At 35.8% G+C, this 17,802-nt stretch overlaps 1 protein-coding gene across 1 annotated transcript; it reads left to right on the top strand.

Annotated features, from left to right (window-relative positions):
- Positions 1-13,590: 13,590 nt before the first annotated feature.
- LOC147568169 (exopolygalacturonase-like) lies at positions 13,591-17,425 on the top strand. Its single transcript, XM_086659149.1, has 5 exons — positions 13,591-13,681; positions 14,868-14,959; positions 15,585-15,893; positions 16,471-16,986; positions 17,198-17,425. The coding sequence occupies exons 1-5, from the start codon at positions 13,591-13,593 to the stop codon at positions 17,423-17,425; spliced, it is 1,236 nt and encodes a 411-aa protein (XP_086515275.1).
- Positions 17,426-17,802: the final 377 nt, after the last annotated feature.

Raw genomic sequence — 17,802 nt, 5'->3', positions numbered from 1 at the left:
TGTTCTCTGGTAATGACTCTCAGTGTGCATGTACATGGTCTCATTATTTATGTGAGACGTTACCATGTTATGCCTTTCATCAATGGGGGAATATTCGTTGTTGGAGTTACGTTGACCAAGTCTGAGATCTTTGTCATTATGGATATATTTGACATGTAGAGGATCTCTTCATTAAATAATCTCTTACACGTGGTGCGTGGAGATATAGACGTGTCGAGCGCCAGACGTGTGGAGATTCGGGCGTGTGGAGTTTTGTGCATGTGGAAACTCTTTGCACGTGATTGGGCCTTGACACGAGTTTTAGGGTCTAGTTGACGAGGGCCCACTAAGAGACTTCTGGGCTGGGCCCAAATAAGGACAAGCGAGCCGAGTTGGGCTTGACGTCCCAATGGACATTTTATCGTCGAGGGTTCAGGTGTAGTTTTTGGTCAACACACAATCCATCTCCGACCCTTCAATGTTTCACTTTCATTCTTCTAAAGACATAATCATCCTATTACTCTATGTGGATGACATTATTGTCACTTCTTCTTCTTCTCCTTTACTTAATTATTTTATCACCTGGTTGAAAACCCAATTTGAAATGTCGGATCTTGGCCCCTTATCCTACTTCTTAGGAATGGAAGCCATTAGGACTTCTGATTCCATGATTCTAACTCAATCAAAATATTCAATGGAACTGTTAGATAGATTTGGTTTATCAAATTCAAAACCAGTTTCAACCCCTGTTCTTACTGGTTCTAAATTATCAAAATTGGATGGAACTCCATTGCCTGATCCACAGCCCTTTCGAAGTCTAGTAGGAGCTCTTCAGTACCTAACCCTCACTCGACCGGACATTGCCTATTCCGTTAATCAAGTATCTAAGTTTATGGCAAACCCCTGTTCTGTTCACTTAATGGCTGCCAAACGCATCCTTAGATACCTAAAAGGGACCCTTAAACATGGTCTAATCATTCGTCGTGCCACATCACTACCCTTGATTGGGTATTCGGATGCTGACTGGGCGGGTTCACCTGATGATCGTCGGTCGACCTCTGGGTATTGTGTATTTCTTGGACCAAATCTTATTGCGTGGGCCTCCAAGACTCAGCCCACCGTGGCCCGTTCATCAACAGAGGCAGAATTCCGGGCGGTGGCTTTAGCCTCCACGGAGGTACTATGGTTACGTAATCTTTTGAAGGAGTTGGGCCTGGATAAAGGCACTCCCCCTGTTATTCATTGTGACAATCTCAGCACAACATATCTTTCAGTCAATCCAATATTGCATTCAAGAACTAAACATGTGGCTATTGACTTCCACTTTGTTCGTGAACAAGTAAAGGCTGGCACTCTTAAAGTCCAATTCATACCAGGAGATTCTCAAATTGCGGATGTGTTCACCAAAGGACTACCTACATCACGTTTTGAAGAACTCAAGTTCAAGCTCTCATTAGTTCCTGGGCATTCGGCTTGAGGGGGGGTATTAGTATAAATGTATAGGATTGTATATTTACTTTTTGAGGAGGTTACTATTGTCATTGTATTAGTTCTTACTCTCTCTATAAATACAACAATACCCTAACTCATTAGGGTATCTTGAGTTCTAAAATCAATAGAATGTAGTGGACCTCATTCATTTGGACAGAAAAAAAATAGACTCCACTCATTTGATGGGATGATTGCCCCGCAAAATTGAAGGGACTCTACTCTTCAAAATTCTGCCTATATGAACGGACAACAACTATTGGACCCCCAATGTTGAACAAAGGCAAATTTTGCACACAACCTTACAATAACGTCAACATGACACCAAGAATCACCTAGTTCGGGCCATTCAGACTGTCTTTTTGTCGGGCGTAAAGTATTTTGTATAGAGGATGATTAGAGTTGACTGAATGCCAAAAATAACATTTTTGGCAACCGGGTTTGAAAGCTCTAATAGAGATTTTGAAACTTCTACCTTACATGGTACCGACAAGCCTAGACAACTTTGTTTTCTTACCGATTCATCTACTTATAGAATCTTAGCCATTGAGATACTTGACTTCTTACAATTAATAACCATTCGTCAAAATCAAAGACTTGATGAGATAGCAAATTGAAGCACATTTTTTGTTGTTGAAACTGAATAAACACGATCCACTTGTCATACTTAGAACTATAATAATTGTATAAAGACCCTCAAACGTAAAGCAAAAAAGGGCGTCTTAGTATTTATGCGATAAATTGTCTAGATAAACCACAGGTTAGAGAGTTTTTTTGTTGAAATATGACAGACTAACTTGGTTTACCTTAAAACTTTACCTACCCACCAATAGTTTTAACTGGTAAATAGATTTGCTCCTATTTTCTATGGTTGGTTTCTTGTTCTTTCTCTTCTCATTTGTCTGACCTTGTCCAAGTAATTTTACTTTCATGTGAGACTCGCCCTTTCATTTATATCTTTCTTTGCTCAAACCATTCTAGTGTAGTCTGTGGAGGCAAGGTGAGACTAAACTAAATGGTAAGGCTACCAATACATTGTTAGAATGGCATAGGTAGCGCTCGAGGTCGATATACGTTTACTCACTCTTGGATCTTTAGACTTTAGGTACAGTATATATTAGACTTGAAGCAACTGTGAACTGACTACTATTAGATGAACCCTTGACTACATTTATATAGTAAAATAGACTTAATAGATTTGAACCAGTTCACTGTCCTTGATTCAGATCCCAAAACAGTACAACTGCTATTAATAATAATAATAATAATATTACTTCATTACTCAATAAACATAATTTAGATATAAAGAAATCATCTTAAGCAAATCTACCAGATGAACCCTTGACTACAACTACTTCTTCTTTCTTGACATTGCTTTCTTGTTCAATCTTTGGTGAACTGAGTGCAGCGGCAGCAGTAGGAGTAGTAGTAGTAGTTTTAGTACATGGTTCCTTCTTCACAACACTTCCTTCTTCTTTCTTAGGTGCAAGCATTTGACGCGAAACTTCGACATCTTTCTTCGGAGTAGTAGTCAACCCACAAGAGGTGCGGGTCGAGGAACAACTCCTCCCATATGAACAACCACTTCCCTTCTTCTCCATCTTAAAATCTTGATAATTAGCACAAATGATTAAAATATTGAAGCTATAACAGTACTAAGCTTGCTTTGCTTGATGAATGAATTGAGTGAAGAATGGAGTGAATTTATAGACAGAGAAGCAAATATAAGGTCATGAATGCAATTAATACTCCTTAACAAACAACATTTAGTGGCACTGGAAACAAAGAGTTGGATTCATTCGTCTTTTATTTTATCCAAAGTGTAAAATGTCATAGAGGATTAGGCCATTTATAATGGAGATCAAGAAGGAAGCGTTACATCTACAAAATGGCATCTTCTCACATTGTCTAAGAGAAGCAAATAAAGCCGCATACCTTTCAGCCGGATCTATTTTTAATTTGGATCATGTCTCCAGTGAGGAGTTAACTTAATCTCCTAGTTGTATTTTGGGTCAAGTGGCTATTGCTAAAGCTCGCTTAGACTCTTCGATTCAAAATTAATAAACTAAGACAAGTGCCTAGTTTCAATAAAAAAAAATCCCTCTCCATATTTTTAGAGGAACGGAATTTTCTCTGCAAACATATGGTGTTTTGCAAAATGGATTCAATATTCTAATTATCGTGTTTTAAATATTATTTTTAAGAAAATAAGCTTACATTACTAAATTTAACTTGGACAAATAATTGAAATATGATATAACATTTAATTAGGTACCAAAGAAAAACATGAATAAATTAACACTCCCTATCGTATGCGAAACAACACTACAATTATAAAACTACTGAACGAGGCTACTTTTCTATTACGATGGTAAGTTTGTGTCTCTGTAGTCATCTTCATAGTCACTATGGTCGCTACATCCATCTCCACCACCGTAACCACCTCCGTATTCACTTCTATCTGCATCTTCATAGTCAACCTCCATCTCCACCATTGTAGCCACTTCCATATGAACTGCTATGACTAAAATAAGATGACTTACCACCTATTACAGTATAATCATTGAATTCATCAAATAAACTTAAAAAGTGAATTAGTATCAAATACAAAATGATGAATGAAAAAATATTAAAAGGACCAAAATTTAGTTGAATATAGTAGACCTCGTTCATTTTTTTTTAAGAGGGTAAAATAGATTTCATTAATTGCAAAGGTTGCAACTACAAAGAGAAAACAAAAAAAAAAAAAAAAAAAAATAAGATTACATGCTAATTAGAGCATCCCAGCTAAAAACTAATTCTGAAAAAAGTGGTGGAGGACTTCCAATCTTGGTTTGTAGACCAGTAAAAAAGGAGAGCTTTGATCGAAATTATAAGATTTTCTACCGATTTACATTTTTCTTCGAAGATCCTTGTGTTTCTCTCTTCCCATAAGCTCCAAATTATAGCATAAGGAACTCCATATCTCAAGAATTTTTTCCTATCAAGCGACTTTGGGAGAGTATTTGAGTCGACTAAGTCCTTGAAACGATTTGACGAATTTGAGAGCTTGATAAAAGATGGGGTAAAGGAGTTCCAAATCTGATTTGAGAAGGAACACGAAAAGAACAAATGATCAAGAGTCTCTTCTTCATGGTTACAAAGAGCACATATATTTAGGAAGATGAAACCTCTTCGCTTAAGAGAATCAAGAGTAGGAAGAGCTTGGAGATACAAAGCCCATAGAACAAAAGAGATCTTCGGAGGAATGATGTTATTCCATATATTCTTACTCGGAAAGTCTCTCTGGATGTTGGCTTTGTTCTTGGTTGAGAAGAAATTTAAATGATGGTGATAAAAAGAGGAGACGGAAAACTCACCATTTTTGCTTGGAGTCTACGATCTTGTGGGAGAAGTTGAAGTATCCATAAGAGACGTACTAGAGAGTTTAAGCAGCAGGTCTATTGCCTTCATTGCTTCTGCTGCGGAACAGGTTCTTGAAAGATTTAAATCCCAATTATGAGAAGAGAAGTTACCGTTTATCACTTCGTCGACAGAGGCATCTTTAGTCTTAGAGAATTTCCAAATACTTTTGAAATCATCTTTTAGCGGAGTTGATCCTGCCCAAGCATCCTCCCAAAATGAGGTTTTTGATCCTCTGTTAATAGTAACACATGAACCTGCTTTAACTGACTGGGAGAAGGCTTGAATTTGTTTCCATTGACCACCCACTTTATGCACACTCATCTCTTTGGAAACCACCACTTTTTGTTACCCTTATATTTCTCCCTAATCATATTTGTCCAAAGAGCGTCCGGCTCATTCCCCTACCTCCAAGTCCATTTGGCCAAAAGAGAATAGTTAGCTTCTTTTAATCTTCTTATTCGGAGGCCTCCATGGCAAAGAGGCTTTGTAATCTTGTGCCAAGAAACCCAATGAAGCTTCCTTTTAGAATTAGAATCACCCCATAAAAAATCTCTGAAGATTTTTTCAATCTTTTTCGCTACCTTGCCGGGAATTAAGAAGATAGAAAGCAAGTAAAGCGGCATAGCTGAAAGAATAGAGTTTATGAGGACGATTCTACCGCTTTTGGAAAGAAATCTCCCTTCCAAGGAGCAAGCTTCTTCGCAATTCGTTCAATAATAGGATTCTAGAATGGTAAAGTCTTCGGAGACTGACCGAAAGGCATGCCAAGGTGAGCGAACAACAATTATTAGGCAAATTTTGCACACGAAGTTACCTTGACGTCAACGTGACATCAATAATCACCTTGTTCGAGCCATTCAGACTGTTTTTTTCTCGGGCCAAAAAGTATTTTCTATGGAGGATGATTCAAGTTGACTAGACGCCAAAAAAATAACATAGTGGCCGTGGGTTGGAAAGCTCTAATAGAGATTTTGAAACTTCTACCTTAAATAATGGTAGGGACAATCGGCAGAAGCCTAGACCACTTTATTTTCTTACCCATCTTCTTACCGCTAATAATCATTCGTCAAAATCAAATACTAGAGCTGAACGTTGTAAAATTCAAGAACATCATCCACTTGATGGGATAGCAAATTGAAGCATATATTCTTTTTTCTCTTTTTTTTTAGTTGAAACAGAATAAACACAAACACAATCCACTTGTCTTACTTGGTACTAATCAGGGGCGGATCTATGTGTAGACCAACCCAAGCTATAGCCTGGGTTGAGTCTAAATAAAACCGCAGCTAAATAATATCATTTGAGGCAAGTAGCTCAGATGGTAATGGATACAGCTCCCACCCCTTAGTGCACGGGCTCCCAAAGAGCATTGTTTTTCCTCTGTTATGAACTGGCTTCTGAAACTATAATCTCTATTTGGTCCCAACTTATAAGGAGGTCAGGATATTAGTCCTAATTTGTAGTCAACTATCGTTTTGGTACTCAATTTCGTCCAGACTTCTTTTTTGACCCCCATTAATTTTTTTCTCCCATTTTGGTTGTATTTTAATTGTTTTATTATTCTTACATTTTTTTTCTCCATCATATACTTCATCTATCTTTCTTCATCTTCCTCCACTTTTCTCGTTTCATGTTTCTCTCTTCCTCTTAGTCTTTTTTCACTTTTCTTTTTTCTCTCAATCGTTGTAGCGAAAAGGAGAGACTCGTTTGACGTTACATTTCTTCTTTGCCGACAACTAGCTTAGAATGTTTAAACGTATGAAACACTTGTAATTGAATAAACAAATGTGTATTTATCTTTTACAAGCACCGATACCTTCAACATACAAATAGTACGCAAATTTTATTTAAGTCAGCCCTACCTAGAACAAATTCCTGGCTCCGCCCCTGGTACTAATAATAATCGTATAAAGACCCCTCAAATGTAAACAAAAAAGGGCGTCTTACCGCCTTAGACATGTGATAAATTGTCTACATAAACCACAAATTAGAGAGGAGCTTTTGTTTGTTGAAAGATGAGAGATGAACTTTGTTTACCATAACATTTTGCCTACCCAATATTTTTAATTGGTAAATAGATTGCTACGGCCCCATTTTAGTTTACATCTTTTCTATGTTCGGTTTCTTATTCTTTCCCTTCTCATTTGTTTGACTTTGTCCAAATAATTTTACTTTAATGTTAGACTCACCCTCCTATTTATATCTTTCTTTGCTCAAACCATTCTAGTGTAATCGATGGAGGCAAGGTCAGACTAAACTAAATGGTAAGGCTACCGATACATTGTCGGTAGCGCTCGAGGTCGATACATGTTTACTTACTCTTGGATTTTTAGGTACAGTATATATTAAAACACATCATAATTCCCAAAAACACCATATTAGACTTTAAGCAACTGTGAAGTGACTTACATTTATATAGTAAAATAGACTTAATAGATTTGAACCAGATCACTGTCCTCGATTTAGATCCCAAAACAGTACAACTCCTAATAATAATAATAATATTACTTCATTACTCAATACAATTTATTTAGATAAAAAGAAATCATCTTAAGCAAATCTACCAGATGAACCCTTGACTACAAGTACTTCTTCTTTCTTGACATTGCTTTCTTGTTCAATCTTGGGTGAACTTAGTGCGGCGGCAGCAGGAGCAGTAGTAGTAGTAGTAGTAGTAGTAGTTTGAGTACATGTTTCTTTCTTCAGAACACTTCCTTCTTCTTTCTTAGGTGCAGTCGATTGATTTGGAACTTCGCCATCTTTCTTGGGAGTAGTAGTCAACCCACAAGACATGCGAGTGGAGGAACAACTCCTCCCATATGAACAACCACTTCCCTTCTTCTCCATCTTAAAATCTTGATAATTAGCACAAATGATTAAAAGATTGAAGGTATAACAGTACTAGGCTTGCTTTGCTTGGATGAAGGAATTGAGTGAAGAATGGAGTGAATTTATAGACAGAGAAGCAAATACAAGTTCATGAATGCAATTAATACTCCTTAACAAACAACATTTAGTGGCACTAGAAACAAAGAGTTGGATTCTGGTTATTCATTCATCTTTTACTTAATTATATGAGAAAAAAATGGTTGTTTTGCTCTTCAGTCAAGTGTTAGTACAATGGGTAAATGAAAAACTTAAAAAAAAATGTAGGCAATCCATCAAATAAAAGAATTTGAAAGAACCAAAATATTTTATGTATAAACATACAGTGGCGAGGCCAGAAAATTTTATGAGTGGGGGCACTTTTTTTGTTATAGTTAGTGAATGAATTCCATAGTATACGATCAGGCTAGAATAAAAAAAAAAAATTTCAACAAAATTTTGTTTATATTTTAGATATTCCATGGTAATTTTGATGTACAACAAACAATAATTTTCTCATCAATATGGTTTGGGGATCTTTCCCCCAACTGCATTCCCAAAAAATATTAAAATAAAAAACAAAGGAAGGGATGAAGAGATAGTGGTGAAGATTACGAAAACGATGGTGGAAATGATGAAGAGCAAGTGATCGTAATGGAAAAAAAATAAAGATAAAAATAACATGTTTACTATAACAAACGTGTAAAAAAAAAAATCTTGAAGTCCAAAATACAAGTCACTAGAAAATCAGACAGAATCAAAATTAAGGGAGTTATTTAGAAAATTCATCATCTCTACGAAGTCGTGTTATTAAGTTGGTCTCTTTGAGGAGGCCAAAATTGAATTAGTTGAATTCATAAGAATCAATTTTAGACCAAACATGCACTTTATAAAGTATTTTCAATAAACAGTCATCTTAAACCAAACAATACTTTCAACTAATGTAAATAGTAGACATTCTACGAAAAAAAATGTAAGTAGTGGAAATTCAAGAAAAAAATGTGTTGTGTGTGGGTCGATCCCAAGACCTCCACAATGTAATCCAAGCATTTCACCACTTGAGCTACAGACGAATTCTGTTTAAAATGTGGAACTATAGACACACAATATAATGACAAGTGTAACTTAAAACATACAAGTCACATTAGGGTCGTGGGGGCGCGTTCCCCCACGGGCCCCTATGTGGGCTCGCCCCTGTAAACATATATGTTACATAACGTTTCTGATAGAGGAGAAACCTGTCATCCTTATACATACTGTATCACATATTTTATGTATATTTATGTATGTATGTTTGCTTATGGGAATATAGTGAGTCTCCTAAGGTCGTAGTACTAGTGCCAATTCAAGTTTAGGACTTTCAACGTGTAAAATAATCTGTGTGTTCAATGCTCTAGCTGGGGTAGAAGAATGACACGGGATGCACACATCAGGCGGTGAAGCATTGATTAAGAATTTTTTTTTTTTTTGAAATACTGATTGAATTGAATAAAAAACGGTTACACTAGAACAAACCAAAACAAAGCGAAAAAAGGGAAAAAAGGGGCTGTCACGGCGAGATTCAAAAGACCCATACCCCTCATGGCCCGATCAAGAGGGGTGTCAAAAACTACCAACTAACACTCTCGCCGTGATCTCAAAACACCCAACACAAAATACCCGCTAGCCTGCGAACCAAGCGCGTACGCTATCCCTGCCTCCCAAGTGAAGGCCCAAAAACAAAATACTACAGTTACTAACTAAAACAAAAAAAGCCCAAATAAAACCCCACCAGACCTGAGCAAAAGCCCACCCTTGACCCATGAACACAAAACGAACTAAAGCCCACCATCCCCCCCACCTTGGACCCTTCCCTTTTCCTGAAAACCTTCAATCCTTGTCTTGCTGGTCTTCCCCATCATCTCTGTTCTTCCTCTCCTTCCTGATTTTCTCCTTCTGAGTAGATCGAATCGGGTTGTGCCTCCTTGGAGTAGATAAATTCCATTCCAGCAGCCTGAGTTCTCTCGTTTGCGCAGCAAACCTCTTCTTTTTAATGCGATCTCTCATGGCATCCAAAGACGAACCAAACTCCGTAACTTGCTCCTGATTAAGAATTGGGTTATTTCCCTAATAGCCCCTAACTTTGTGACTAGCTTCCTGCCTAGCCCCTAACTTTAGCAATAATTTCCGTATGACCACCTTTTTCCGTTATCTTTAACTTTCCGTTACTCTCTCTCCTCCATCTCATTTTCTCTCTCTGCCACATCATCTCAGCAAGCCACATCATCATCTTCACCGGCAGGGTCGCCGGTCGGCCAAATTTCTGCCCGGCGACCTTCAACATTTTCTTTCTCTCTAAAATTCTCTTACTTTACTTTCTCTCCCTTGTTTTTATTTTCGTGTTGCCACGGCTTCTAACAGGGAAGCCGACCCTTCTCTAGGGTTTCTAACAAGAAGGGACACGGAGGTGAAACTTCCTCGACCTACAAGAGTAAAAAACAAAACCCCTGCTCCGATTCAAATCACTGCCGAACAAATCCTCAGAGAAGCTAGAGAACGTCAAGAACCTGAAATAAGACCACCTAAACAAAAAATCACAGATTCAACGGAACTTGGTGATTATCGTTTTCGCAAACGCAAAGAGTTCGAAGACCTAATTCGAAGAGTAAGATGGAATACAAGCGTCTGGATAAAGTAAGCCCAATCGGAAGAATCCCAAAAGGTTTTCAAACGGGCAAGATCTATTTGGGAAAGAGCCCTAGATGTCGATTACAGAAATCACACTCTATGGCTCAAATATGCAGAAGTTGAGATGAAGAACAAGTTCATCAATCATGTCAGAAACGTTCGTCAAAATCAAAGACTTGATGGGATTGCAAATTGAAGCACATTCTTTTTTTTGTTGAAACACAATAAACACAATCCACTTGTCATACATGGAACTAAAATAATCGTATAAAGACTCTCAAACGTAAACGAAAAAAGGGCGTTTTAGTATTCATGCGATAAATTGTCTAGATAAACCACAGATTGGAGAGGAACTTTTTTTTTGTTGAAATATGAGAGACTAACTAGTTTACCCTAAAATTTTACCTACCCAATAGTTTTAACTGGTAAATAGATTGTTACTACCGCATTTTAGTTCTTCCATATCTATTAGTTTATTTGCTCCTCTTTTCTATGGTTGGTTTCTTGTTCTTTCTCTTCTCATTTGTTTGACCTTGTCCAAGTAATTTTACTTTAATGTTAGACTCGCCCTTCTATTTAATTTTCTTTGCTCAAACCATTCTAGTGTAGTCGGTGGAGGCAAGATAAGACTAAACTAAATGGTAAGGCTACCGATACATTGTTAGAATGGATAAGGTAGCCCTCGAGGTCGATACAAGTTTACTCACTCTTGGATCTTTAGGTACAGTATATATTAGAACACATCATAGTCCCCAAAATACCATATTAGTCTGACATGGCCGGTCTTGAGATTTTGGAGGCCCAAAGCAAACTTTAAAATGTGACCCCCCTTATATCTCACAAAAAATATCCTACGTCGTCTACTCCCTGTAAGTTAGTTGTGCACCTATTGCGGGGTTTAACCTAAGGCCGTGGAGAAATTAACCTAGCTAGTCGTACCAAGATAGGATTTATTAAACCAAACTGTTTTTTTTCAACCGCACTTCATTGATTTTGTTTGACTTCAGCTTTAACAAACCGAACCTACTGATTACATGTCACAAACAATTATAAAAGATGATATTTTGACTAGTTTGTGACGCTTTTACATACTGAAGTATTTAAATTTTGTAATGAAGTAAATTTTTTACGCATTTTACGATACAGTATCATTTTTGTAGTAATAATACTCCTACATATTGGAATAAGTGTATGAAATACACAAATATGATGAAATTCACGGCACATCATATAAATTTTAAAAAGAAATTAGTTAATGTTTTAAACAATTAATTAAACCGGTTGGATCGCCCAACCGGACCGAACCCAGTCAAAGAGATTAGAGTGAACTTAATCGGCCAAAGCCTTAATAGTTATGTTTCGGCCAACCCAAAAATAGTGGACAATTGATAGATGGCCATCCATAGGTTAAACATAAAACTTATGTTTATAATAACGATGGTCTAGATAGTAGTATTTTTAAAACAAAAAAGTATCTTAAGTAATTGTTGGAATATAGATATATTAAAATCACATAAGTTTATAATAATCGATCGATGCTCATCCCTAAACCCTAAATGGCCGAATTTGAACAAATTCTGACTAAAATTTGGCGTAAAAGGTCATATCTCATCGCATGGGTTTCTCTCTAACTCTAAGAGATCTAGTTTCATCCTCTTTTTCGCACATTATATGGGAGTTTTTATCTAAGACACAAGAACTAGGTTACTTGACGAGATACCAAAAAGATAAGCACACCACAGAGGGAGATGGAAAAAAGAAAGTTTTTCTATGTTATCATATATTGTAGTTGTGTTTGTTTCAACAAAAAATAAAATGTTGCAGTTGTGCTCCGATCCTTGTAACCTCTTGTTTATAAATAATAAGAGCTTTCAACAAAAAAATGTTGAGATGGGAAGAGAGGGATGACTATGTAGAGAAAGACATTAAGGAAGAGGGAGGGATAGATGATTTGTGGCCTCAACGTGGCCCATTTGTTTAGATTGTGGGGACCATTGGTTGGGCCCACTTCTGTAGATTGAGTGATTTAACGTGGGGCCGCCACGGTTGTAAGCTTCATAGCGTAGAGAGATTTTGGTTCTTTGTGGGCTGGGCTCGTTCACTAAGGAAACTACAGTAATGGTGTGTTTGGATGGCGGAATCATGAATCCGCAGATTCATGAGTCCTTGGGATTCATGATTCCACGGATTCATGAATCCAAGTAATATTTTTTGGCTTGTTTGGCAACTAAGAATCCTATGATTTATTATTATTTGAGTATTTTTAAACGTCTTTAGAAAAAATATGATTTTTGAAAAAAATAATGATTTTGAAAAAAAATAATGATTTTGTAGAAGGAAATATTTTTTTGTTGATTTTAAGTTTGAAATTTAGGTTCATTAATCCAAAATCCTAGCAAATCCTAGGGGGTAGGGTGAAATTTTGGTCCAATACAAATTTTGGAATTAGGAATCCTTAGGATTCAAGAGTCCTAGGATTCTTGGTAGCCAAACAGACCAAGGATTCATGATTCCTATCAAATCCCACTTTTGATAGGAATCCTACTTAGGAATCCTGCAACCAAACACACCATAAGCTTTTTTTTTTTTTTTTTTTGATGGTGGCCCTTTATTTGTGGTGGCCCAAGCGAGACCTTGCTCTCTTTGGGCCAGGGCCAGCCCAATTTAGACTTAAAGCAACTGTGAACTGACTTACATATATAGTAAAATAGACCTTATAGATTTGAACCAGATCATTGCCCTTGATTTAGATCCCAAAACAGTACAACTGCTGTGAATAATAATAATAATAATAATAATAATAATAATAATAATATTACTTCATTACACAATAAACTTTTATTTAGATATAAAGAAATCATCCATCTTAGGCAAATCTACCAGATGAACCCTTGACTACAACTACTTCTTCTTTCTTGACATTGCTTTCTTGTTCAATCTTAGGTGAACTGAGTGCAGCGGCAGCAGGAGTAGGAGTAGTAGTAGTTTTAGTACATGGTTCCTTCTTCACAACACTTCCTTCTTCTTTCTTAGGTGCAAGCATTTGACGTGAAACTTCGACATCTTTCTTCGGAGTAGTAGTCAACCCACAAGAGGTGCGGGTCGAGGAACAACTCCTCCCATATGAACAACCACTTCCCTTCTTCTCCATCTTAATCTTTGATAATTAGCACAAATGATTAAAATATGGAAGCTATAACAGTACTAGGCTTGCTTTGCTTGATGAAGGAATTGAGTGAAGAATGGAGTGAATTTATAGACAGAGAAGCAAATACAAGTTCATGAATGCAATTAATACTCCCCGTTAACAAACAACATTTAGTGGCACTAAAAACAAAGAGTTGGATTCTGGTTATTCATTCATCTTTTATTTTATCCAAAACGTATCCAAATTAGTACTCCTACAAGGTTTAAGTGAAACACTGAAAAGAAATGTAGGCAATCCATCAAACAAAAAAATTTGAAAGAACAAAATATCGGTAAAAGGGAAAATGAAGAGAATATATAAAAATAGCGTTTTTGAGAGGCGAGAAACACGTTATAATCCTCCTAAAACATATCCCAAATTACACACACACACATATATATATATATATATATATGTATATATATAATATTTATGTATAATTGTATATATGTATGTTTGCTCATGTAAAAAAATGTCATGTTTAGGCTTTAGACTCTGAGGGTAGCTCTAAGGGTAGTGAGTCTCCTAAGGTTGTAAAAAAATGTCATGTTTGGTGCTTCATACAAACTAATATGGCACAATTAGCAATTGAGTTATTCTGGGGATCCCCAATAATTGTTTTAGGAAACTTTTCCAATTGAGCCAAAGTTGTATTTTTTGCCATAGATTTTCTCGGATCCTCATTGGATATAGGATTTGAACTTCCCGCCAAACCTTTACTATTTTTTAAGAAAGAAGGAAACAAGTTAGGATAATAGGATTAGGTCAATAATCCATCCCTCAATAAGAAAAGATTTTGAGAGGAATATCCATGAAATGCTTGATATAGAAATGAAAGAGTAAATTTTGGTTACAAATCATTTTAATATGAAATACTTTGGCTTATTAACTTATAGTAAATATATTTGAACAATAGAGACAGAGAAATAAGATAAAAAAACAGAGAAGGTAATAAAAAAGGATGGATGGAAACTTATAAAACGTTAAAGGGAAGAGATCTAGATTGCATTTAAGTTAATCCAAGTAATATCATTGTCATTGGATATGATTTAATCATCCATTAAAACCTATATAAATATCAGTTACTAAAACCCAAAAGATTCATTAGGTTTTAATCTAGCTATACTTCTCTTTGTATTAAAAGTTTGTCATATTCTATTACAAAGAGTGAGTGAGAGGAAGAGAAGTTTTTAGAAAAAGAAAATGAGGTCAAGTTCATCATCATCTTATTCTCTTCTTGTTCTACTAAATCTTTGTTTGTTATTGTTGGTGTCAGAAGCAAGAGAGTCTAAGAAATCAAATGGGTATAAGGAGTTTAATGTCATGAAATTTGGTGCAGTTGCTGATGGCAAAACAGATAATAGTGAGGTTAGATTTATATTCTATTCGGTCCTTTTCTTTTTCATATTTGTTTTAGTTGATTTTGATTTCTTTTTCGTGTTTGTTATTAGTTTTACCAATTTCATTTTACATTTTTTTCCAATAAAAAAACCCTTCATTTTACATTTTTCAACAAAACAACCTTCATTTTAGCTTTTTTCTCAAAAAAAAAACGAAACCCTTCATCTAACATTTTTCAACAAAAAGAATCTATAGTTTACATTTTTTCAATACAAAGAAACCTTCATTATTCATTTTTACATTGGAGGGTCATTTTAAGTCGATATCTTGTTTAAATGGGTCTTCAATTTTAGTATTTGATTTGAGTTGTATCTGACTAGAACTCCCTATCTTGCCATACAAAATACTTGATTTTGACTGCGAGCTAAAAAGTAAGAATTGTATCTAGAATCAGATCAACAAAATCTAAGATAATAGTTACTATAATGATTTATCTTTTTTAGTTTTATTCATCCATATATAACAATTATATCAACTAGTCAAAAAAAAAAATTTCTATCATAAAGAAACTATTTTCATAACAAAAATAAGAGTTATATAACAAGTAAGTGCTATTTCTATTGAGCTCTTATACTTTTGGTAATATTGGCAGGCTTTCTTAAGTGCATGGAAAGAGGCTTGTGATTGGAAAGGAAATGCTGAGATTTTGATTCCAGAAGGGACATACTTGTTACGGTATGCATCATTTAAAGGGCCATGCCAAGGTGGTATGACATTCCAAATTAAAGGAATGGTGAAAGCACCAAAGGGAGTTGGAAATGTTGAAGACAAGAGTTGGATTAAGTTCCAATATGTTGATAATTTGGAGATAAATGGTGGTGGAGTTTTTGATGGAGAAGGTCCCTCTGCTTGGCCCTACAATAATTGCAACAAAAACCCTAAGTGCATCTCTCTCCCCCGTGTAAGTTTCACCTCTATCTTATTTCCGATTTCATTTTAATTATGTTGGAGCAATAAAACAAGTGATTAAGCCATCAGATCGAATGCCGCCTTTATTTGTTCCCCGAATAAAGTCCTCCATGCCCAAGCTTTAGTAGTTACTAATATTAAGTCCGACTTGTGTCCTCCAAGCTCAAACCCAAACCCAACGAACACAAGGTTATGTTAATGATCAAAGTTTTCCGAGCATATCCAAAAAGTCTTTGAATTTACAAATATAGTCTAGGCTACAGATATTTTCTTCAACCATATGTTATTTTTGGTGCATTCTCAAACTTAGTACATTTCGAGGTCCTTTCACTGGGCTGGCGGAGCCTTTCTTACTAATGAAATCTTGTATTCCTTAAATCTAGACTTAAAGGTAGAAATAATAATATTTATTGGAATGGACCTTTTATTGTCAAATATCTCTCCATATCTTACATTAATTCCAAATATGGAAAATATGAATCCTTAATTGAAATGGACAATATATGATATTAAAATATTTATTTGATGATGATGATTCTGATCAAATTTTTTTTTTCTTTTCTTGATAGTCAATACTGTTTGACTACGTCACCAATTCAGTAGTTCGTGACATAAAATCAGTAAACAGCAAAAATTTCCATATAAATGTTTACAAATCCAAGAACTTGAGCTTCAAATCAATCACAATCTCAGCACCCGGAGACAGCCCCAACACAGATGGAATTCATATTGGAAATTCAGATACAATTTTAATACAAGATTCGAACATTGGCACAGGGGATGATTGTGTTTCTATCGGCCCTGGCAGTAGTAACATTTACATTACGAGGGTAACATGTGGTCCTGGACACGGCATTAGTGTCGGTAGCCTTGGAAAGTACCCAAATGAAGAAGATGTTTTCGGGTTAATCGTAAAGAATTGTACATTTATCGGCACGTCTAATGGTGTAAGAATAAAAACATGGGCTCCCTCTCCTTCAAGTATCGCGAAGAATTTCACTTTCGACACTATTTTCATGAACGAAGTAGATAATCCAATCATCATAGATCAAAATTACTGTCCACATGGTCAATGCAATAGTCAGGTACATTTTCTTAAAAGTATGTGTACTTTGTCGGAATTTTATGTCCGACTAGTTCAGAATACTGTGTGGTAAGGGTCAAACATTTCATTCTCTTTTGACCCACAAGAGCACCAATATCAGTATTGAGTATAGATCGGGCATAGGATTCAGGCGAAATTTACTTTCTGTTTTTTATATAGATGTCCATGATTATTATTTTTTGGTTTTACAGGCGCACTCACAAGTTCATATTCGCGAAGTAAACTTCCAAAACATATGGGGTTATTCAACTACAAAAAATGCAGTATCTCTAAAATGTAGTCAAAGTGTGCCATGCCAAAATATAAAGCTAGAAAGGATATACTTGCCGTTTCATCAGCGAACAGTAGCTACAACTTCAACATGTTCAAATGTTCGTGGCTGGTCCACTGGCACACAGGTCCCTCGATCTTGTATTTGATCGATGTACTAATTAACTAAGTCATTAGAAGTACAAAAATTTGATAATTAGTAGTAGGGTTTACGATTTGTGCATTGGTACGTAGGTCTCTACTCTAGCCGGCCAGATGTTTTGTTTCATCAACTATTCCACTCGTTAAATATAAAATAGAAATTTCGAGTTTTACTGTCATTTCCTTGATACATATAGTCTACTAATAGCTAATTGGATCGATTAGCAGTATATCCATATATGTTATGAAACTTGACAAGTTAACTATAGCTACTACACACAAAAATTACAAAAGTTTTAAAAATAAAATAAAATCTGAGCCTTGATCACCTACTCGACAAGTTTATTCTATTTTAGTTTTTATGTACATAATCTAATTTTATGAA

This window comes from Eschscholzia californica, unplaced genomic scaffold, assembly GCF_041429995.1.
Source record: "Eschscholzia californica isolate CP2 unplaced genomic scaffold, dmEscCali1.0.p SCAF_1, whole genome shotgun sequence".
Taxonomy (NCBI): Eukaryota; Viridiplantae; Streptophyta; class Magnoliopsida; order Ranunculales; family Papaveraceae; genus Eschscholzia; species Eschscholzia californica.
Note: the sequence above shows the minus strand (reverse complement) of the source record. Positions and strands in the feature narration are given on the sequence as shown.

What these genes read in the sequence shown, in the direction of transcription:
- LOC147568169 (XM_086659149.1), top strand. Translation starts at nt 13,591, where the DNA reads ATGGAAGCTATAACAGTACTAGGCTTGCTTTGCTTGATGAAGGAATTG. An exon ending in AGACAGAGAAGCAAATACAA is followed by an intron (nt 13,682 to 14,867) that starts GTTCATGAATGC and finishes TGTTGGTGTCAG; the next exon opens with AAGCAAGAGAGTCTAAGAAA. An exon ending in ATGGTCAATGCAATAGTCAG is followed by an intron (nt 16,987 to 17,197) that starts GTACATTTTCTT and finishes TTGGTTTTACAG; the next exon opens with GCGCACTCACAAGTTCATAT.